Source organism: Jatropha curcas, chromosome 2 (genome assembly GCF_041381405.1).
Source record: "Jatropha curcas cultivar XTBG-Jc1 chromosome 2, XTBG_Jcur_1.0, whole genome shotgun sequence".
Taxonomy (NCBI): domain Eukaryota; kingdom Viridiplantae; phylum Streptophyta; class Magnoliopsida; order Malpighiales; family Euphorbiaceae; genus Jatropha; species Jatropha curcas.
This window is the reverse complement of record NC_143152.1, coordinates 24,565,606-24,588,938: the sequence shown is the minus strand read 5'-3', so window position 1 is coordinate 24,588,938 and position 23,333 is coordinate 24,565,606. Positions and strand designations below refer to the sequence as shown.

At 31.8% G+C, this 23,333-nt stretch overlaps 5 protein-coding genes across 6 annotated transcripts; 1 reads left to right on the top strand and 4 right to left on the bottom strand.

Annotated features, from left to right (window-relative positions):
- The first annotated feature begins 4,660 nt into the window (after window positions 1-4,660).
- Window positions 4,661-8,594, top strand: LOC105636270 (NAD(P)-binding Rossmann-fold superfamily protein). 2 transcript variants are annotated; one of them, XM_012219509.3, is made up of 8 exons: window positions 4,661-4,941; window positions 5,785-6,040; window positions 6,983-7,062; window positions 7,138-7,291; window positions 7,413-7,491; window positions 7,783-7,867; window positions 7,946-7,992; window positions 8,159-8,594. In XM_012219509.3, the coding sequence occupies exons 1-8, from the start codon at window positions 4,824-4,826 to the stop codon at window positions 8,330-8,332; spliced, it is 993 nt and encodes a 330-aa protein (XP_012074899.1). In that variant the 5' UTR covers window positions 4,661-4,823; the 3' UTR covers window positions 8,333-8,594. The 2 variants fall into 2 exon arrangements, with proteins under 2 accessions (XP_012074899.1, XP_012074901.1); XM_012219511.3 differs by having other exon boundaries at window positions 4,670-4,941; window positions 5,809-6,040.
- Window positions 8,595-9,719: 1,125 nt separating this feature from the next.
- LOC105636269 (forkhead box protein G1) lies at window positions 9,720-10,377 on the bottom strand. The gene has a single exon (XM_012219508.4). It carries the CDS (start codon window positions 10,193-10,195, stop codon window positions 9,833-9,835), a length of 363 nt encoding a protein of 120 aa, XP_012074898.1. The 5' UTR covers window positions 10,196-10,377; the 3' UTR covers window positions 9,720-9,832.
- Window positions 10,378-10,664: 287 nt separating this feature from the next.
- LOC105636268 (Major facilitator superfamily protein) lies at window positions 10,665-15,016 on the bottom strand. Its single transcript, XM_089718497.1, has 10 exons — window positions 14,394-15,016; window positions 14,103-14,266; window positions 13,565-13,628; window positions 13,353-13,466; window positions 13,182-13,226; window positions 12,461-12,711; window positions 12,231-12,321; window positions 11,538-11,650; window positions 11,324-11,447; window positions 10,665-10,999 (listed from the first exon to the last, which is right to left on the bottom strand). The coding sequence occupies exons 1-10, from the start codon at window positions 14,565-14,567 to the stop codon at window positions 10,814-10,816; spliced, it is 1,326 nt and encodes a 441-aa protein (XP_089574623.1). The 5' UTR covers window positions 14,568-15,016; the 3' UTR covers window positions 10,665-10,813.
- A 679-nt stretch (window positions 15,017-15,695) lies between these two features.
- On the bottom strand, window positions 15,696-18,592 carry MEE40 (Pentatricopeptide repeat (PPR) superfamily protein). Its single transcript, XM_012219504.4, has one exon. It carries the CDS (start codon window positions 18,302-18,304, stop codon window positions 16,025-16,027), a length of 2,280 nt encoding a protein of 759 aa, XP_012074894.1. The 5' UTR covers window positions 18,305-18,592; the 3' UTR covers window positions 15,696-16,024.
- Window positions 18,593-20,360: 1,768 nt separating this feature from the next.
- Window positions 20,361-22,842, bottom strand: LOC105636266 (actin-depolymerizing factor 2). Its single transcript, XM_012219503.4, has 3 exons — window positions 22,700-22,842; window positions 21,021-21,286; window positions 20,361-20,933 (listed from the first exon to the last, which is right to left on the bottom strand). Exons 1-3 carry the CDS (start codon window positions 22,700-22,702, stop codon window positions 20,783-20,785), a joined length of 420 nt encoding a protein of 139 aa, XP_012074893.1. The 5' UTR covers window positions 22,703-22,842; the 3' UTR covers window positions 20,361-20,782.
- Window positions 22,843-23,333: the final 491 nt, after the last annotated feature.

Sequence of the window (23,333 nt, the reverse complement as noted above, 5' to 3'; positions counted from 1 at the left end):
AAAATATTTTTAAAAGATATGTAGCTTGAATTAATAATAATAATAAATATTACTATTGAAAAAATTAAATCAATTTAATAAAAATTCTTAAAAATTACTTTAAAAAACTATAATAAACTCAAAAAAAATAAGTTGAGAGTTTTTTCACGGTTTCAAACCGGAATCACCGATTTCGGTTTTAAAAAATAAAGAATCAAAACCATATCTTAAGTTCACAATTTCAATTACAGTTTTAAAACCAAAACCGTTGAAATAGTTTAATACCAGTTTTGACCGGTTTGATTTTCGATTTAAAACCAAACCATGATGATCCGTGCGAGAGAGAGAGAGAGAGAGAGAGAGAGTTACAGCCAATGGCTACTTGTTAGATTGACTCAAGAAGGAAGTGTTGCATTCGTCAACCATATTCAGAACGTATAATAATGTAAATTTGGTGTACTTTCAACCGTCTTAAAAAATATGTTGTAATAAAGTAAATGATCCATAACCTTTCATGAAAGCTATAACAGGAAAAGTTGCGGACACAGATAAAAACCTCCTAGCAACCCAAAAATTTTTACAATCAAACAATACTATACCTCAATTCAATTCAATTTGCAATTTATTTTTCAAAGCCCTACTCTTTACATTTCAAGTTATTTACTTTACTGCATTTGTCAATACAAAGCACATTCATGCATTTTTATTTTTTAACTATGTTTAACTGAATATAATGCAACGTAACCTAATAAATGATGTAATGGTATGAATGTATAAAATAAAATATAATTAACATTTTATTACTATGTTTAGTTATGAAATTGAAAATAATTTATGAAATATAATCATCATTCTGTTTTTATTATATTTGTTTGTAAATATATAATGTAATTAGCACACAACTACTATCAACAATAACACCACTATCACCATCGCAACCATAATCACCACTCTACCACCACCACTCCACCACGTCCAAACATCTCAATCAATTATGTGATGTAATCTTCGTTGTATCACATAGTTTTTTACATTGAATATAATATTTCTCTTAATTAATATTACAATAACGATTAATTTAATATTTCTCTTAATTAATATTATGTTATGATAATTAGATTAGGAATTTTATAGAGAAAAATTAATATATGAGTCTATATATTATGCATAAAAATTAATATATGAGTGTCATTCTCATAAGTACGTTTAACGAGTAATAACATGCAACACATGTTCTTAAATGCTAGTATACATAGGGATGAAAATTTTACGCAATCCGATCTGACTCGATTTTAGTAGTTCAGGTAGTGAATAAATGGCTTCAGAATAAATTCGGATAGTATGTTTACTATCCATAATGGATTGAGGTCAGGTTTGGGTTTAATGACACAGGTGCTCACTACCCGTTACTCATTTAATTAATGTTTTAAAATTTTTAAATAATTATTTTTCTCAAAAGAGAAAATATGTATACATCTTTCTAATGATAATTAATTCTATAGTTATATTTAATATTTTATTGAACATTATATTTTTATTATGTCATAATATATTTTTATAATTTTTTGTTATTTTTTATTTTCAAAAAAATAATAATAATTTTAATATTAAACGAGTTCAGATATTTAAAAGGGTAATTACATCAGATTTAAATAATAAAAGAGAATTTCTAAACAGCTTCGGAAAGATTTAAGTACTTAATTTGTAATTGACTTTGGGTTCAAATTTGAGTAGTGAATATTAAGCGGATACCTGATTGTTGTCATCCTTAAATATGTGTGTATATATTATTAACCTAGAAATGCTAGAACTATAAAAATATTTTTATTTATAAAAATACAAAATAAAAGACCCACTTTCAAAAATATATATATACAAAGCACCAATTTTAATAATTTATTTTACCAATTATTTTACAACCATGATTTAAGGTGTATAAAATTTAGAAGTATGAAGGTTAAAGAATAATTATACTTAGACGATTTACAACCTTCTTTTTTTTTTTTTTTTTGCTGATAGCTTAGCAAGGAAAAGTGTGGATTCAGGATCATCGATGCTAGCTTGGATTTAATTTTTTATATGGTGTTTTTTTTTTTTTTTTTTTTTTTTTGAAAAATTTTGGATTTTAGTTTTGCAAGCTGTTACTTCTGCTGCTGCTGTTTCGGTTTTTGGGTTGGTTGAGGTACTGCAGTCTCAAGGTTAGAATGGAAAAGGATAGCTTTTAAGTTCTTGGCTTAGAGAATTTTTTTTCTACTTTTCTGTTTTTGCTTTGTATTGGAAGTATTTCAGTCAAGTTTTTTTCACTTATCAAATCTGGTTAGCCTTTTTAAATTTTTTTTTTTTTTTCTGTAACATTGGGTTGGATTTATGAAAGGGACTATGATGTAAGGGTAGTTATAGATTTGATAAATTTTTTCCTGACATTTAATAATAAAATAAAATTAATATTGCTAATAAAAAAATTCTTTGAGATTATTTTATATTTAACAATTAATTAAACAGTTCTACTTTAATCCACCGTCTAAACAGTTAATCACTAATAATTAATATATAATAACTAAAAGCTAGTAAAACAATTGACAGCTACTGGAACAACTTCTAACTACCATAACAATTAATATTATCACACGATACCTTATTGATTACATTTTACCCTCAAATTATCATTATTATTATTATTTGTGTTTTTCCTACTCCACTCTAAAGATTGTCCAAAAACAATTTTTACCATAGTATGTAACATTTTGACTAGAGTCAAAATAATCTCTCCATTAATTACGCTATTCAGTAACATACTATCTACAACAAAATTTAGAAGTTGAGAAAATATTTTATGAAACATTATTTCTGTTAACATTTAATATTTGACAATAATTAAAATTGAACTTTTTAAAATTATTTTACTTTTAACAGTTAATCAAAAAAAAAATTTTAACAACACTTTTGTTAGAAACTAATATATATAAATAATAACACTAACAGCTACTAAAATAAATTATAACTGCTATAATAATTAACAGTTAATACCTAATTAATATTGTCCATGATCTTAATCAATATATTAAGCATTACGATATGGAGAGGATTTCACATAAAATTAAATTATTTAACTGATTGCATGTTAATAAAAACAATGATATTTCTCAAGCTAAGAACTTTGAAAAATGAGGAACAACACTTAAACATTTAGGGTTTATTTAGAAAAATTAATTATTTTGATAGTTATTAGTTGTTATAGTAGCGTGTAGCTATTTGAATAACAATTAATTATTTAGGTAATTTTCATAAAATGCTAAAAGTTAAAGAATACACGGATTAATATTTTATAAAGCGCAATTATAACATTTAAAATCTAGTTAAAACGCTATATTGTCGAAAGTTATAAAAAATAACATATCGTGTTGTTGCCGGGCTCTAATATTAACATTAATAAATAAAACCTCTTCCAAATATAAATTGAATAATAATATTAATACATATCAAAGTTTTTTTTTTTTAACTCATATGTAATTGATAGTTTTTTTTTTTTTTTACTGGATGCTACTTTTTAATAAAAGGCTAAATAGAAAGAAAAAAAAACATTATGAGTTACATAGATAGAGACAACTTGGATCAGGTACATGTAAGTCACGTAATATTTAATTATTTAATTATTACTCGTCTCAACAAACTCCAACTTGGATCGATTTAATATCGACAGATGATTAAAATTTGCTGGCATATGGACCAGATGACTTTTCTTCATCAGTTTTGTCTATCTCCGTTAGACACTGTCTTGCTGACATTCATGACTCAGACAATTCGAACTGTTGACACCAACTTCAGACAAAGTCATTTGATTTGCAATGTGAGATGGCATATTATTTAATGTAAAGTTCAATGTAAGTTCTCTTTCCTATCAACAGTCTCTTACCAGAATTCCTCTAAAAATTAAAATAAACTTTGAAAGAATTAAAATGTGAAAATTAAATAATAATAATAATAATGATGATGATGAAATTAACACATGAGCTTCTTTATTTCTCTAAAAATTAACTATGTGGTTTGTAAATTAAAATTTTATTAGCTCTTCAGTTTTCCGTCCAAAATTGGATCAAAGTGTTAATAAAAATCATTAAAGAAGGAAAAAAAGTGTTTAAAATTAAGATTTTCATATTTAGTCTGACTATAACTTAGGAACCAATTTCTTAATAAATTGACAATTAAAAGAAACTATTTTGAATGGATCCGAAGATAGAATACCGTTGGAGCCTAAAGCGCCATGGCCACCCCAGCCTCCAACATTTCATTTAATGATTAATTAATTATATTTATTAAATTTTGCTATATTATTTTTTTTTTTTTTTGTTTAATCCTATTATTGGTCATACCAGACCAGAGCCTCTGGCTACGTCCTCGATGGAAGGATCAGGGTATTAACAAAATCATAGCTTAGAACTTTATAGTTATTTTTTAAAAATAAGGATTTTCATGTATTAATTTGACTATAATTTACGAATCAATTTTTTTTCTCTCTAATAATAATAAAAAAAGAAAATACAGTTGAAACCCATAACTCTTCCTCAAGGTATATATGGAATAGGTAAGGGGTCGTTGAAACTATTAACACCTCTTCACCGACGACCATTTATTGCTCTATCTACTGTTTAACCCTTCCGAATCTTTACCTGTCATCGACCTATAAAAGTTTCATGCATTTGCTTCCATTTCTGCATCTGTTCTCTGTGTTCTTCTTTTGTTCTCAACTTATAATTAGCTTGGCAAGATAATAATATAATACTTCTGCATTAATTGTATATATTCTAGAATTTTGAAGAAGGAGAAGTGTGAGATTGTTGAAGAAAATGAGTATTTTTTCATCGGTTACAGGAAGGCCTGGTCCTAGTGGATTTGGATCAGCTTCTACAGCTGAACAGGTTACTCAAGGGATTGATGCTTCCAATCTTACTGCTATTGTTACTGGTATTTTATTTTGTATTTTCTTGAATTATTATTAGTGTACTGGCAATTAATATAATGAATCTTTTAAAGTTTTTTTCTTTTTTTTTTTTTTAGTATTTTTCTTGGGTTTTTGTTTTTCAAAAAAAAAAAAGTTGATGGTGTAATTCTTGTCTTGGCTTTTGGTTTTTGGTTTAATGTATAGTTTTTAGAATTTTAGATCAAATTTTAGTAGTTGTTTGATTAGCTAATCTGCTTTCAAAAATCCAAAAAAAGAGGAAGATGTTGATCTTTTATTTATTACTCTTTTTCATTTCTTGAAAATGAATTTTCCTCTAATGTACTTTTTGTAGTAGTATAATACGTGAAACATCAAATATTACACCAAGTTAAATTATTCCTATGGTCGAGTACGTACTTGTCTTATGAAAATTGGAACAAGAACATTCTTGGTATACACTTATCCTATTCTTGGTCGAGAGAATGTTTGAAATGCTAATAACATGTAACTCTTTTCTCTAATTTAAAAATTTTAAAATAAATATCATTTACATTAAATTTCTTGATTTTCTTCACAGCTAAATCTCCCATTGCTTTTTCCTGTTTTGATTGTTGTCGTAATCTATTCTTTGTCGTTTGGTGTAAGTAGTCATGGATATTCTCAAGACAACTTTAACATGCGGACACAGTTTATTTTTCAGGCGATCTTGAGATTGCACTACCGATCATAACGTTCCAGTGATTAGTAAATGCTATTAATGCTTTTGAAACGAATGGTTAATTGCATTCCAATTAAGGCAATTTTATTGAATGCCATTAATTTTTCCAACAACCAAGAAGGTATTACTGATTAAATTCATTCAAAAGATAAAAATGGAAGTTGGGTTTCAGGTGGGGCTAGTGGTATTGGATTTGAGACAGCAAGAGTGTTAGCTCTACGTAAAGCTCATGTGATAATAGCAGCAAGGAACATGGAAGCTGCAAATGAAGCAAAGCAACTTATTCTTAAAGAAGATGAAGATGCCTGTGTTGATGTTTTGAAATTGGATTTGGCCTCAATTAAGTCTATCAGAGGATTTGCTGATAAGTTCATTGCTCTTAATCTGCCACTCAACATCTTAATGTAACTCTCTCTCTTTCTCTCAATTTTTATTATTCTAACGATTATTTTTTTGGATTAATTACAAATACTCCATAAAAATTTTCTTAGTGTACTTTTTGATCTATATTCTCTAAAAATTAATAGTTTTAATCCTTTCTTGTGCACTTGAAATTTTCATTACCTTTTTGTGTTTTATATTTAGGCTGAATTGAAACCGATGGAACCGAACACATGCCAAACTGAAAGTATTGGTTCGTTTTCATTGATTTAATTTTATGATTCATGGTTTTTCTTGGTCTGTCTTGATTTTTGCTATATAAAAGCCAAAACTTTTAAAATTAAAATTTAAAAACCAAATATTTAAATCCATCTTTGAACTTTTTAGCTTTGACACTGATACTCTAAGCTTTGTGAAATGACCTATCACGTCTTTCAACTTGTAAATTTTAGTAATATTGCACATATTTCTATACTAATAACAACTGTTTTTTAGGTTTTATATGTAAAATATTAATTTAATATGTAATTTTTAGGTTTTATATGTAAAATATTAATTTAATATGTAATCGGTATAATTTTTGGAACAATAATTTTTATATTTTTCAAAATATTTAATAGGTGTAATTGATCTAATTTTGTAAGTTGTAGTATTTAATAAAATGAGTTTTTAACTTGAAGTGTTTAATACGTGTAATTTTTGAAATATTTGATGGATTAAAATAAAAGTTAAAGATTCTACAGGGTTAAAAGTAACAAAATTCCATATTCAGCCAAATTTAAATCAAAACCCTGAAACCATTTTTGTATTTCAAATTAGATTCCAATTTAGTTTCTCATTATTGCATTCTAAAAAAGTTAAGGCCCACATCAAAATATTTCAAAACATTAATACTTGTCATTTCAAATACTAATGTAGAAGAAAACACAAAAAAATCTCAATCGATGCCCATTTTGAAATTTCAGAAACAATGCTGGGATTATGTTCTGCCCCTATCAGCTATCAGAAGATGGAATAGAAATGCAGTTTGCAACAAATCACATCGGTAGGTGAACTTAAACATGTCCAAATGATATTCGACATAATATGTAGTTACTGATCATAATAGTTTCATTTTCAGGTCATTTCCTATTGACAAATCTTGTCTTGGACAAAATGAAAGAAACTGCAAGAACCACAGGTATTGAGGGTAGGATTGTAAATTTGTCATCCATAGCTCATATCCACACCTATAAACGTGGAATTCAATTTGATGACATCAATAATAAGAGAAGGTATTTATTGCTATTTTCAAGTGGGTCTTGATATTATCGTTTGCTTTTTTTTTCTTTTTTTTTTTTTTTTTTTTATAATCATCAAAATCATTAAATAGATTAGTATGGTTCCCTGCCACAGGTATTCTGATAAAAGAGCCTACGGTCAATCCAAGCTTGCAAATATACTACACGCCAAAGAACTTACGCGTCGCTTTCAGGTATATTAAATATTAATTGTATATAGTAACTATATCTTTATTCGGATAATAATTAATTTCGAAATTCTCTTAAAGACAGGATATAAGTTTGATATTTGAAAAGCGAACTTATGGAATCGACTAATTTTTTATAATTCTCAAAGTGGATACATATAATTGTGCCAGTTTTTTTATAAGTTGGCCGAGTTTGTCTAACCATAAAAATACATATTTAGAAAAAGATTAAAGAATTCTCAAGTGGTATTTCATAATATATACTAATTTTGTTGATTTTTATTCCATTTTATGCAGGAAGAGGGTGTGAATATTACAGCAAATGCAGTCCATCCAGGTTTAATCATGACAAACCTCATGAAACATTCTGCACTTTTAATGAGTAAGTGTCCAAAGGGTTAATTTTGGGGAGAGTAGTTTAAAAGAGAGTGTACTCAATTTTATATTTTTTTTTTTTCAGGATTGTTGAAGATCTTTAGCTACCCGCTATGGAAGAATGTACCTCAGGTTAACTTTCAAAGTCAATTATATTTTCTTTTTTCTTTTTGATTCACAGCAAGGCCAAATAAAATATAAGCATCTAACACATAACTTTAATTAACCAAAACACATACTTAGATCTGGTGTATATAATTTTATAATCTCAGATTCATTTAATTTTTAATGGTTTCAGGGAGCAGCCACTACATGTTATGTGGCACTTCACCCAAGTTTGAAAGGAGTGAGTGGAAAATACTATGTGGACTGTAATGAGGCACAACCAAGTGCATTTGCTGGGCATCAATTACTGGCTACACAATTATGGGACTTCAGCGACAAACTCATTAACTCTGTTTCAAAGCCTTGAAAGAGACTCGTACCCATTTTTATATATATTTCTCCTAAAAAAACGTACTAGTACTATATTCTAAATGTTCAAGTCCCTAATTAGGTACCAAATATTTATTTACTGCGAGATATATTTATTCTGTAAGGGGTGCCTTTGTCTGGCAGAGATGAGCCACTAAAATTTAGTGTTGTTGGATATGTCAATATGGCGCGAGCTTAGTAAGGAATGGCATACTGTCTGTCATTCCCAAGTTCCAATTCCCAAAAACACTTTTATATTATACTCTCGCTCCGTACTTTTTATATAAAAAATTTCCATTATTTTTTCTTTTATATAAAATAATCTACCTAATTTAATAATTTTAGAACCATACTAACGTGAAAAGTCTATTTTATCTTTATTTTAATCATTTATTAAGTTTTTAGTGTGAGAGATTTTCAAGATAGTGTGAGATGAGGTATATATGAGAATTTAATGTGAATAAATTTTGGAGAATGAATTTATTTGCATCAATTTCCATTGAAAAAAAAAAAGTGCTCGTATAGGTTATATGAGCACCGATTAAAATGGAGTTTGAATGGAAAATGACCATAAAATTTTCAAGTTGACCACATTGAAAAGAATTCTTACGGACTTCGCCGAATATTTAAAAAATTACGCTATATTTAAAGTATATTTTCAATAACCAAAGGCAGTTGGAAAGTTAAATTAGCACAAATTTTTATATTTTCACATAATTTTTTCCAAAGAGATGACAAAAAACGAATTTCTTTCCACAGGTCAGAGCATATTTTTGCAACTTTTTGTGCTCCCTTCATTCCAACAAAACATTTAAAGCCTCATTGAATATTAGAACATAATTTAAGATATACATTGATATTATAGGAGGAATAAATGAGATATTAGGGATAAATTAAGAAAAAAATGACAAAAAAAAATTGATTAAACTACTTATTTAATCTTAGTGAAAAATTAATTATTTTTATATAAAAAGAACGGATGAAGTAGCATTGTGCCATATATATGGTAATTAACTGAAGGATTTCTTGATTATTCTTCCATCTATAAAAATGATCGCAACTGATAAAATATTCTAATTCAGTTAAATTTAATATTTAAATTGTAATTATTTGATCTAATATTTTAAAAATATCCAAATTTCTTTTATATATATATAAAAAATAAATTAGTCCTTAAGTTATAGTCAAATTAATTCTTAACAATTTCTATTTTTAAAAACTAACTTGAAACCTCTAATATATGATTTCGTAAACTCGCTGGTTCTTCTATCTAAAATAATCTCTTTTAATTGTCAAATAAAAATAATTGATCCCTAAATTGTAATTAAAATGATTACAAAAATACCTAATGATTTCTTTGCTTAGAATCATATAACACTAAAAACTGAAAAAATAAACAAATAAAATATATCAATCATATATCCACAAGTATTTGGATTTTATCTTATTGGAAAAACAATAAGATAGAATATTCACATTGTTAAAACGACATCACATCTCAGCGGGTCTCATGGTCCTCCCACAAGCCCGTGGCCCGAATGGCCCAAGCGGAGCCAGCCACAACAACTGCCGCAAATACTGGAGGGACAATCAAATCGATCTTAGATCTTACGAACAGGTGAGCAGGCAAGCACACAATCTCTCCCGGCATATCCACCGGAACTCTAACCGTTCCTTCTACTTCGCACTCTCGCGAAAACGAAGACGACATAGATATCGCGGAGACAAATGCCATTTCAGGCGAGAAAGAAGCCACGGCCACCGTTGCCGTCAAAAGCGCAGTCCATTTGGCAGCATACAGTAGCAGCGGCCACCGTATTAAAACCCGGTGGCGCAAAGAGGTAAAGAGAGTGGAGAACATTTTTTAAGAAGTTATTATTAGAAGGCTTGTTCGTTAGAATGTAAAAATGGTTTTCTTATATAATTGGAGGAGAAGAGGAACTAACCTAATCTCAACTACTCTAGTTAGGAAAAAACATGGCAATAGAAAAACAATGACGAATTCGGTTGTTGGACAGGAGAACCACTCTCGCGTCAATTGTCTTGTTCTGTACACGTGTCAAAGGAAAAAGCTCTTGTAATTTTTTTAAATAAAATTACGTTCCGTTCGATTAACTTTTTTAACGAAAATTAAGAAAATATTTTTTTGACTTTTCACAAAATTTAAGAAATCGAAGAAATTAGCTCAATATAGAAAAACAAAGGCCTTTTGATTCTTTTAACTAAAGAGAGACAGAGTTTTCACCGAACCACAGACAGTTTTCACCGCACGAGTAAAGTTAGAATAAAATAATTAACACTATTTTAATTTCCTAAAAGTGTTATCCAGGTGAACAAAAAAAAAAGTCAAAAAGTATTAAAATTAATGGAAATGCGTTCGTATATATGTGTGTGTGTCTAGACAAATTTTGAGAAGAACATTTCTTTTTCAATTTAGACAGATTTTACAGGAATCAAACAGTGGTTGCTAAATAATATATCATGAACTTGGAGAGGAGAAAGCTTTTTCTACATGGAGAGTCAAAAACAGAAACCCCACCACTGAAACACACAATGCTGCAAACATAATCAGCACCATTGCATGCAAGGAGATGTAGGGGTTGGCAAAGAACACAAATGCAATGGAAGCACTTTGCCACACCTTGAGTTGCGCAAATGCTCCTTCCTGTTCCAAAATTAATGGGAGAAATTTGAAATTATTAACTGCCTATGATGCAAGAAACAGAATTCAAGTAAAAGAAGCTCTTTATTCTTTGGAACATAAAAATCAAGTCTATCTATAAGTAGAGCCATGAGGTTAATGAGACATGTTCTGTGTAGATGACATAAAAGAGAAGCACGAGGTTACTGATACCAGTGCATGACGATGCAAAATATCATCTGTCGATCCAGTCTCATATATAGAGCCTAATGATATGATCCAGATCCAACAGTCCAGTGCACAAATCAAACCAAAAATGAAATAATAATAGGAAAGATGGATCAATACCGTATCATGCTTAAAAAGTATCCCGAGCAAAGCGCTAAGCTGTGTGTTGAGTACTCCATCACCAATACCCAACAAAGCTGCCATGATAAGTGGGTATATGACGCCTATTATTCCACTGGTTAAACTGGAAAATGTTGCCAGGAAAAACTTTAGAGAAAGCCTTTTGGTTCCAAAAATCGTTAGTGTTAAAAGACTAAAAAAACAAATGCCAAACCTGTATTTCAGAAGAATCCAGAGAAATACAATAGCATGAAGAAAAGCTCCAGCAGATACTATCCAGGTGATTGACTGAAGACCGGAAGTAAGTCGACCAGCAGTAAGTGAACACTAAGACAAGTTGAAAGAACAAGCTCAGATTAAACAACCATATCATTCGATGAAATAAGATGACTAATTGAAATTGATTTGTCTAGGATTCTGAATTCTAGCAAGCATGGAATATTAGAATTTCAATTCCTCTTGACACTGAAAACTGAGCATTTGAACATGTTCCTGGTAACCACTAAGGAAAGCTCTAATTTGATTATCAAAGGCGGGCTCTGATTCTGCCTCAAAATAATATCTGAATTGATGACCAAATAGGGTTAAGAAAGCAGAGAAATTTTTCCTTGCATTCTGGTACAGATTGGTTATCCACATAAAGAAGCTGCGTGACAATATGGTTACAATAAATGCTTCAAACAAGTATAATAATTGCCTAAACAAGAAAAGTGCGATGGAAAGGATGTTTCTCTTTCACATGAGCATACTGGGGAGGAAGTTCTTAGCTTTTTTTACTATTTTCACCGAAATAAGGAGATCTGAAAAGGATATGCTATTTACAAATTCAATGAATAGTAAAGAACCAAGCTACCATTGCAACTTAGTCAACAATGATGGTGAGAAACTATATACATTTCATACTTACAATAGCATCAAAGGCACCATACACTGCCATTGCACCACCTACACCAGATACACCGAGTGCTGGAGTCGCAATATCCTTGGTGAATTCAGCCCTAAAATGGAGAACTTGTTTGGTGATTAGTGGAGAAATAGACAACCAAAAGGGGTAAAAATAAAATAAATAAAAGAGAAAAAAGATATCCTACTCAGCCGTTCTAGAAGAGAAAAATTACACATTTCACGAGTAATTACCATACAAATGCTTGTTGTAACCCTGAATATGCGATCAGGGGAATGATCAATAGCATCCGAATGTCAAGCAAAGCTATGATAATTGACTTTGAGAGTGATTTCAGAGAAGAATATAAACTGAAAGAAGAGTTTTCTAGTCCTTCATCTTCTTTGGAATCCCTTTTACTTAAGAAGCACATTAGTATCATTCCGAAGGTCATAATGCAAAGAAACACAACGAACAATAATGTTGTGCCATTGGTACTGCCCTCCTGAATTAAGCAAAAGAGAATTGTATCAGAAGAATTTATAATCCTCCATATACATTAAGACAGCAACATTGCATAAAGTAAATTATGTAACATAACTTGTTTTGTAACCCCACCAGCAGGTGAACATCTTCCTAGTCGCATCATTTTTTTTTTTAACAGTATCAAAACAAAGATTCACTTAGTCATGTACTTGAATCTTTTGTGATAGCCCCGTCAAGGGGCAGACAAGATAATTCAACCTCAAAAGTCAAAACTAGGTACATATCTATGTGATTCAGGTTTCTTTCTTTAGACTGGTTTTTGTATCTAACTGGAAAAAAAAAGACAAAATAAACAAACAAATCCATTGGAATTATTACATTCAAAGGTAACTGACTGTGTTTCACAAGGTAAATATAACAAATAATGAACATAGAAATATAGATCATCTGAGAAAATGAAAGGATAGTATATCAAAGAGCAGCGCATACCCCTCCATCTCTCAGAATAGCCAGTGAGATGAGATTTCCAACAAACTGAAAAATTAGGCGAGAAAAATAAAATCAGATCTTGAGAACAAATTTTAGCAAATTGAAATATGGTCATTAAATTTAAGCTGTCTAAATAGAAGGCAACTTGATATTTTCATAAAAAATAAGCACCTGGTGGCTTGCAAACATTCCCCAAAATTCTCCATTGAAGCTACCAATAACAGTTGCTTCATGTAAGTTGTAATCTCTTGCGTGTCTGCATGCTGTGGAAGTGAGATATGTACCCTGATATGCCATAATAATGTCAGGAAAAATGGTTTACCTGCAGAAATTATTACATCAACTAGTAAGGGAAAAATAAAATGTCAAGCATGCACTTGCACCTCTCCAACCCATATTATTGAAGCAGCAAACCCCATGTACAAAGAAGCTGGTATCATTGTATACCTGGAGAAGAAAAGTCAATATTAGACCATAAGCAGAAAGATTTTATCATGTATTAAGCTGACTATTTCCATTACCAGAGCATAATTTATTTATCTCTTTTAATGTTTAGTTGTAAACACCCATAAACAGAAAGATTTTATCATGTATTAAGCTGACTATTTCCATTACCAGAGCATAATTTATTTATCTCTTTTAATGTTTAGTTGTAAACACCCATAAACAGATCCCAATTGACACACAAATTTAATGATAAATCAAACTAAACAAATTACTTTAAACCATATTTATCAAACTTTTCCAAAGCAATTGAAAACTATCATCAAAAGATTTAGATTATATTAGGATGTTAAGTATTTGAGCTACTAGCCAATAAGGCTACTTCAGGGAAACTTTTAAGACATGATGTATCAGCTATTTCAGTTTACAAATGGAAAAAGAAATAATTGGGTGCAAAAAGAAAATCGTTGTGATTACCATGTTGGTTTTATATTTGCAGCAATGAACAACCAATAACCAGTCGTCCCAAGAACCACAGCATTCTTTGACCCCAGCAAACGAACTACCAAAGAGGCAAATAAAGAGAAAAATGTGAAAGACAGGTACAATATCCCTAACGAAATTGTGCCCATATCTTGCTCCTGAAACAGAAATCAAATATAACTCAAGTGCTTAATGAATTTTAGTAGGAAAAAAAAGAATCCAAACAATTCAATTCATACAAGTGTAGTCTGCAATTCAACAAACGCCATTAATGCAGCAACTCACAGTATTGACTGTAGTCTCCAGATTCTGAGCAGCTCCATAAGCAAGGAAGATGAGCAAAAACCCAAAGCTAAGAATATGAATGTCTTTAGTATGATTTTTCAGTTTGTGAATCGGCAAACTATCAACAACCAAAGGCGCCTCTTCATCTCTGGCATCCACAGAGTCAGAGGCCATCGTCGCTTCCTCGAGTTCTCAATTCAATCAGTTACAGAATCTTTATCGCTTATAATTAGTTCGTATTTAAAAAAGAAGCCACAGAATCTATGCACAACCCTAGAATTAGAAATGAGTGACAAGAGTACAAGAGAGTGAGGTCAAAGCCGGCTGGAACCTTGAGAACTACAACTACAAGACATACGGAAGAGCTTGGGGTTAGGATTAATTAATTTAGCCGGAAAATTACTGCGTCTGTTTGGTACCCGAGAAAATATAAGAAAAGGGGGGGAATCTTGAGTTCCTGATTCCTTATTTTTCGTACGTTAAATCGGGAATCAAACGAAGAGCAAAAAGTCGTCGGATATATCGAAGAAAAGTGAGAATGAGACAAACGACGATTGGAGCAGAAGACGACAGAGACAATTTGTTTAATCAATTTAATTGAATTTGCTTATTGCCTGATGATAGTGCAAGAAGGAGAGATATGTCCGTCTAAGCTTGACTGCTTGCTGCAGATGTTTCGGTTAATAAGTTAATTTCCATAGGTAGAACGAGATTTCTGTGCTACCACTCACTTAAATGTCCAAAAGTTAATAATTTTACAATAAAAATGTTTAATTTTGATGCCAAATTAATTTTAGAAAAAATAAGAATGATTAAATTAATTAATTTTTATTCTTTTTTTGAGAATGATTCATTTTTATTCGTTGTGTAATTAAAAGAGAGAATATTTTTAGATAAGGATAAAGTTAAAATATTTCTAAAAGTGTTATCTAACTATAATAAGAAAGTAAAAAAAAAATCTTAAAACTAACTAAAAAGTAGTATTATCTAAGTTAAAAAAAAGTCAAAAAGTGTCACGTCAATAATAAAATATTAGATGTTTTATTCTAAAAATAATTGTAAGTAAATTGCCAAGAATAGAAAATTCACCTTTCAATTCTCTGTTTTGAGTTAAAATCTGAAAATTATGAAGTAAAATCTATCAGGAATAACCAAAAAAAAAAAATTGCTACTTCATTACTCCATCCTAATTTTGTGACTTTGAAACAATTAATTATTTTGGTATATCACTGTTTTGCAATCACGGACACTAGAACAGTAGAACTAGACAAGATGGTTCAATATGTTATAGGATGATAGGAATCAGGAAAGATGTTGGGACAAAATTTAATATCAGGTGCGCAATAGAACAGAAGATTCACCATAATAAATTGTTCCAGTAATCAGAGCAATTCCTACGCTCTTGAGCTTCCAGTGCATCAGCTCAGTCCAGAGATTAATTCCATCATGGTAAATATTCAATTTAGAAATATAATACACACTTGTTTACAATTAACAGTACACACTTGTTTACAATGGCTCTACGAGGTATTCATCAAAAACTAGCAACCCATTCAGGTTCCAACTTCTTATAAGTAGGTAGGTCATCTATCTTTATAACCATCTTAAACAGTAGCATATCAAAATTCTCTTCATCTGTAAGACTTCTTGGGCTTTCGTCTGTCGAGGATACCTCCAAGTGTGGCCAATGCATCCTGGAACTTCCGAATTTTGACAAAACCTCTTATCATGGTAACTTCATTTTCTGAAAAGTTTGCTTGCTCCATGACCAAGTTAAGAAGCTTAATTAGCGTATCCTCCATGGCCAAAGCTGAGAGTCCCTCAGCGAGCATATAAAATGAAGAAAATTCTGGTAAAAATCCTTTTCCAGTCATCTCTATCACAAAATTAACAGCTTCAGAGATTGGTCCTCCAGATTTAGACAGTCCACGGAAAACAACCTTGTATGTGATAGCATCTGGAGAAGCACCTTTCTCCTCCATTTCTCTAAAAAGTCTCATTGCTTCCTTTGTTCTTTTCCTTCTAAATAGTGCTTGAATTACAGGATTGTAAGCATGGGGAGTCAAAGTCATACCTTTCATTTGAATTGATCTAAGGAGCCTATTTGCTACTTCAAGTCTACCTGCCTTGCATAGCCCGCTGATCAGGGTCCCATATGTGACAATGTCAGGTTCACATCCATTGGTAGTCATAGTTTGGACAATATCAGCTGCTTTTTTTATATCTCCTGCCCTGCAGAAGTATGTAAGCATAGAATTGTAAGTGAATTTGTCAGGCTTCAATCCTTCCATTATCATCTGGTCCATTAGTTGAGCAGCCTCCTCCACCCTCCTGCTCTTACAAAGGCCATCTATAAGGGTATTGTAGGTAACAGAGTTTCTCGAAACTCCTTGAAGTTCCATCTGGTCAAAGATCTCCTCCGCTTCGTCGATTCTATTGTTTTTAGAAAACCCATCAATCAATGTGTTATATGTTATCACATTTCGTGCACATCCACTTGATTCCATTTCCTTAAGCAAGCTCAAAGCTTCCTGTAGTTTCCCTCTACAACAGAGGCTGTCAATCAACATATTGTAGGTAAACTCATCAGGCTGGCATCCTTTACTCTTCATCTCCTCATACAGCTCCATAGCAACAGTTTGATTTCGAGACAAACAAAGACCTTGTATGAGAGAATTAAATGTACAAACATCAGGTAAAATCCCCTTACTAGTCAAAACACGAGCAAGTTTAGTAGCCTCTTCTACTTGATTTTCTTTACACAATGTACTAATCATTGTGTTGTAAGTGACTGTATTCGGCGAACAATCCCTCAAAATCATTTGATCGAGAATCTCCACTGCCTCTTCAACTTCACCCAATTTACACAACCCAGAAATCAAAGTATTATATGTATATACATCTGGATCAAATCCCTCTTGAAGCATCATGTCCATGACTTCTAAAGCATGCTTAGCATGTCCAGCCTTACACAACCCATTTACCACTGTATTAAAAGTGAACTTATCAGGAAAGAAACCTTCATTAGACATCTCATCTATAAACTTTAATGCTTCCTCAATTTTTCCTTCTTTACAAAACCCATGAACCAAAACATTCACTGTCACATTGGTTGCAGGACACCCATTTTCCACCATTTGCTCTCTTACTCTAATTGCACCATCTAAATTTCCTTCCTCAATATAACCCTGCATTAGAGTAGTGAAAGTTTTCTCATCTGGGGCCAAACCATAGCTTGGCATTTCCTCCATCATTAAAATGGCAGGCCTAATTTGATGTGCTCTACACAAAGCCTTTATCAATATATTAAAAGTAGAAACGTCTGGCTCAATTCCTCTACTAACCATGTTAGAATGCGCAATTTCAACTAATTTTAGCTTTTCACCATCAACAAGAACATTTAACAAGTAATTGAAAAGAAGCGTATCTGGTTCTAACCCTAATTCTACTTCCATCATATCAACAACGCCAAGAATTTCATCGAATAATTCAAATTTAGCGTAACTCTCAATAAAAATCAAACAAATACCTCTATCAATCTCGCAACCAGAAACCTTCATCTCTTGCAAGATTTCCTTCATCGAATTAATTGAACCAACTTTGCCAAGTTTACGAAGGATTTCCTCGTAAACTGATACATCAGGCTTAAAATGAGGCTGCTTGGATGCCCAATCGAACAAGCGAAGAGCTGCGGTTTCGTCATTCTGGCGACGGAGAGAGTCGAGGAGCTGAGAAGAAGTGAAATTGGGAGAGAGAGGTACTGAATTGGACTGAGTGGCGAGTGGCGCGTGGTTTTGTGCGGACGCGAAGGAGAGAGTGGAATTGGAGATGGGTTTGTAAGAGAAAGAGAAAGGTTGGTGTGGGTGAGAAGGAAAGCATGGGTAGCATTTGAGACATGAAGAGAAAGCCATTGAGGCTATTTAACAAACATGTGATATGCAAAATTAGGAGAAGGTGAGATGAGAAAATTTGTTTTCCTTTTCCCTGGAACTTGTGAGTACAAAGTGAGTATAGAGAAGAAAATGGGAAGAGACGGGTTTGAGAGGAGAAAGAGGTAGATACTTCTATGTTGAAGATCGTTACAAGCTTGCCGCTGCGACAATAATGGCCGTACGAAACTCACAACGACACCGCACGGTATGTCGCTTTGGGGAGTACTTGAGTTCGGTATTGCGGTTCTCTAACCAATTCTAATTTTTCTACATTGTCCAACAACCACACGACATTTAGAATGAATAAATTACTGTTTGATCCCTCGATTATAATTAATGCATAAATTAAAATTTCAATTTTCAAACGTTACTTACATACTCTATATCTTTATATATATTCTTTTTTTTTTTCTATTTCACCACGAATTATTTGGATTTGAGTCTCTGAATTTCTAAAAAATTGTTTTTGAAACTGACATTAGACACCATCAGGTTTATTTATTCCAGCAAAGGGAAGAAACTTGGGTTTACTCAAGTTTTAAATCCAATAATAGATACAATAATGGAGTAAAAAAAATATTAGCGAAAGCAAATATAACTGTGTTAGATCAAGTTTAGGATGAGCAATACTTGATTTTTAATCGAAAATTGAACTAAACCAACTCATTTTGGTCAGATTCAAATAGTTGATTTAGAAATTTAGTTGCCGACCGGTCTAGATACTAAAATTGTTAGGTTTCGATTTTAGCTTGATTATTATATATAGCTAACTGAATTAATTTAAGCCTAAAAAAATAAGATTTACTTTAGAATAATCGAATTTAAATTGAGCCAATTTAGTTTGAATTCATTTTTATCTCTCTTAATATCACTCCATCAAATCTCTCTCCCAGTAGCTATAATATTTGCCTATAAAAAGCCCTTCCCTCCGATAGGAGGGTTAGTGTCATTCTTGCAATCATCTCAATGTCATCAACAATTAATTCTCTAATCTCTTGTTTATTGTCTGTCATTTTTGAAAATGAAGACATTCTCAATAACTATGACTCGCGTTCTATTACTAATAAACTAGCTTTTCTCTACCACCGAATAACAATAAACATATACTAACTTCAATTCACCATTTTATTAGTTAAATAGTGAGATTTGCTATTTTAAACACAATTGGAAACAAAAGTCATTTTATAGTGAAATTGAAATAATTTAAAAAGTTCAGAATGAAAAATATCGTTTGGCCTTTTTAATATGCAAGTAAATTGAAAAAGTATGGTGGTGAAATTTTTTTTGAAGTTTGGACAAAATTATCCCTTTTTTGTACTTTTTATCTTCTTTATTCATTTCACAATAAAATTCATCTTTTCTCAATCCACAATTTATATCGCATTTTGATTATTTCACCAACTCACTCAACAATAGTAAAGTTCACACCAATATTTTGATTTCGATCTTTAAATGAAAGAAAATGGTCAAAAAAAGTTTGGTTTCAACCTTTAAATGAATGAAAATGGTCATAGGCAACAAAGAAAAAGGTTTTATTAAATTGGAGTCCAATGGAATTGGACGTGTGGGAAAGTTGAGAAGGGCTGTGGTGACTTCAGTGCTAGTAGTAATGATATTTTGGAAGAATTGGTTGAATACGAGGTTCTTATCTGCTTGATATGCTCCCTAAATATCTATATGAAAGTCTCGTCTTTTTGTATGGTCGATCATGTGAGAGTTTCTGCTGATGCATCATTTGTTCTGAGTTTTGCTTTTGCTCAGACTTGGATGGGTATTGACGTATTCAACAGAAGAAAAAGGAAATGGTTTGTTTTTTGGGGGAAGATAATAACACAAGTAACAATTTTAGTTATTTGCCATAACTCTATTAGAGGACGATACTATTTGTTTGTCCTTGTGTGGGGGATAAACAAATGAGTATAGTCTTTAGTATAAATAAGAGTAAATGTACTAGTGTTCCTACACAAGTAGATAACCCTTTACTGTAACACAAAAAGGAAACCTAACAAAAAATCAGAACAAATCATGAACAATCTGCCAGAAAACTGTATTGGTTCTCTTGCTATATCATTATCAGTCATGCAAAAACAAAAGACAAGACAATAAAACTAATAAAAGCATGCCAATTAGCATTCCAAAAGTAAACGACTAGAGGCAGAGGGTCAACTTGAAAATGAACTAACTGTGCCGTCTAGCCTCTTGCAAACAGTTACATATTAGCTTGTAGTAGACATAAGACTACAAGATGACACACATAAGTTCTATAAATAACAAATCACAAGATATACCAGAAACCATAGATTCATGCTCCAGATGAATAAAATGACTTTATGGAAAAACTCAGAAACCGATATCACAATTGTCCACGTTCACCATCCCACAAACTATAAACATTTCACTCCAGTAAAGAAGAGTCTGAATGGAGGAACTCCTTGCTCAAAGGCATACGGTTCACATTCAGTTGGCACGACTTCTAAAGACATCGAGCCCCATCTCAGTAGGGTCGGTTGCCTGCAATTCTACCTGAATTCCATCAAGCTCTCTCTTAAATCTGTCTTTCGAGCTAGCATAAATCATCTTGCTTCTGACTCTTGATGCATCAGGAGACCTTAATATAATGGTAGTGGAATACCATGAGTAACAATCAAACAGAAGTACCAGTAATATAACACAAGATTATCCAGTTTATAATTACCATGCAATGAAGAAAATCCTGCTCTTCTGGCAATTCTCTGCCGTGACAAAATCAAAATCATAAACAGCATATCGGCACTCATCAGCAGGAAGGCTTGCAGTAAAATCCTCATAGCTTTGGTTAGGCTCACCAACCTTCTCCACAATGACTTGCTTTTGCTTCTCCTCAATTTTAAAAACTATGAAGCGGTAAGTTCTTTTCGCCTTGAGCTCCAAGAACTTCAATTTGCAGTCATCATGGACTGCCATGCCAGATGCAGCGTTGGCCTGAAATACATAAAATCATCATCAAGATCAAGTAATCAATGCAATTCCAGAAATCAACAAGATGTGCGTAGACTAAAGATATTGAAGTATTAACATTAAGAATTGGAAAGCCATTATGCTTATAAAATGCTCCAAGAAGAGAAAACAAGCAATCACAAAAAATGAGCAAAATCAAACATAAACTTAACTCCAATATTGCAATTGCATTAACCTGAACACAACTTCAATACATTATTTGCATAGATTTGCTTGTTCTATTTAGCATCACAACTGGATGATCTAGGATGGGATGAATGAATGATTTTTCATGAGTTTATATTTGATGTTTAAAAATAAAGTGGCTGGGATCTTCTTCGGGATTAGGCTCATCATGGATAGTTCACATAGTGAATTTTTACAGCTTACTAAAGCTCACATAGTTTTGTAAGAATTAGCTAATGCTTAGGCAGTTTGGCCTATAAGATAGTTAAGTGTTCACCTACAGTTTAGCATTTTCTAAATTTTTTAAAGTATAACAGGAATACCATTAAGATGCCTTCTCCTGATTAAACTAAGCATGCCCATGGTTTAAAGCTTGGAGTCAACTTCTCTCAAAATTCTTCATCATTCGGTTCAGCTTATTAATAATTGTAAGATCTAAATGCCTTTGAGTGCTTTCTAGTTTAATGCTTTAGGCCTCTTTCAATGCAGGAAAATAATCTTAAAATTCATCAAACCATATATTTACCCTTCATTTGATTACAAAATGATAGAAAAATACAGAATCAAAACAAGTTGACTAAAATTCACGACTTCTCAAGTTGACCATACTATTTTATCTCGATTGTGATCCACATAATATTTTCCATTGCCTTCCATTTCTTTGGATTCCTAATCAGCCAAACACAATCCATGAATGCTTTGCAAGCCGACACCGAAACAAACAAATATCAGGAAATATATATATATATATATATATATATAACATAATCCAAAATAAAGATACTACCAAAAAGCACTATCACAATCACATTTCCCATGAATTCCAAAAGCCAACCAACCACACTAAATGGCTAATCGGCAAAAATAGATACAACTAAAAAACAATTACCTAACCTAAGATCCATTGCACTCCTCGGATTATAACAAACCACTCACGCCTTATAGATTTAATATCACAACAAGATCAAATCAGATCTGCAAACAGTTGATGAACTATAAATGCACAAAGATTTCACAAACCAAGCCAGATTTAAACATCTAGAACCAGATCGATCACGGATCAAACTCTGATTCTTTATGATCAAGCTCTATCAAATAACCGAAGTAAATAGTCCGTGATGAAACTAGGAAATACGAACCAACAAAATAACAAAACTATTGGAATAATATCAAAACCCTAAATAAAGAAAAATTGAGAGCTTAAAGACTCACCATTTTCTCCTTTTACGCGATAGTTTTAAGAGAACAGGAATAGAAGAAAGAGGACGAGAAAGGAGGAGAGAATATAGAGAAGTGTGTCTCCTCCAATAACGAGGGGCTGTGTGCGGGTATGTTCAGTTCCTTCTTTCTTATTAGGTGGCTCTCTCTTTGGGGAGGTTTTGATAGCGTGGGTTTCTTGTACTTGGAAATTTGGGTGTGAAGGATACGTGGTCCAATTAAATAGTCCCACGTCGTGTACGGATAAGTCAGAGTAAGAGGAGAATGTAGTATTTGACTGGTATTCTTCTCATTCTCTGAGCCTGAGCGTTTGTGGTGAGACTCGGCTTCGCTTAAGCCAAGCGGGATGTCTTGTGTAACGACTTATTTTTTGTTCCCCGTTTCGACTTGCGCCTTAATAGAAAGTTCTCACACGCTGAAAAATATATTTCTAAAAGTTCTTTTTTTTACCCCCCTAAATTCTAAAACTGATCGTTTGGGTGGGGTTTGGGTCGAATTCGGATCAGACTTCATCAAATTGTAATTTTTTAATTTGATCCAAGTCCGGCTTGGCTTGACCATAACAAATTCAAAAATATTCAGGGGCAATTTAACAAATGTGATATATAAGGTTTTAATTTTAATAAAA

Coding starts and splice junctions, on each gene's coding strand:
- MEE40 (XM_012219504.4), bottom strand. CDS start 18,304: ATGGCTTTCTCTTCATGTCTCAAATGCTACCCATGCTTTCCTTCTCAC.
- LOC105636270 (XM_012219509.3), top strand. CDS start 4,824: ATGAGTATTTTTTCATCGGTTACAGGAAGGCCTGGTCCTAGTGGATTT. Junction 6,041..6,982: donor CTGCCACTCAACATCTTAAT/GTAACTCTCTCT, acceptor TTGAAATTTCAG/AAACAATGCTGGGATTATGT. Junction 7,292..7,412: donor GACATCAATAATAAGAGAAG/GTATTTATTGCT, acceptor TCCCTGCCACAG/GTATTCTGATAAAAGAGCCT.
- LOC105636266 (XM_012219503.4), bottom strand. Junction 20,934..21,020: donor AGGATTTTCTTCATTGCATG/GTAATTATAAAC, acceptor CATTATATTAAG/GTCTCCTGATGCATCAAGAG.
- LOC105636269 (XM_012219508.4), bottom strand. CDS start 10,195: ATGTTCTCCACTCTCTTTACCTCTTTGCGCCACCGGGTTTTAATACGG.
- LOC105636268 (XM_089718497.1), bottom strand. CDS start 14,567: ATGGCCTCTGACTCTGTGGATGCCAGAGATGAAGAGGCGCCTTTGGTT. Junction 12,322..12,460: donor TTACAACAAGCATTTGTATG/GTAATTACTCGT, acceptor TCTCCATTTTAG/GGCTGAATTCACCAAGGATA. Junction 11,000..11,323: donor TACTTTTTAAGCATGATACG/GTATTGATCCAT, acceptor ATTTTGGAACAG/GAAGGAGCATTTGCGCAACT.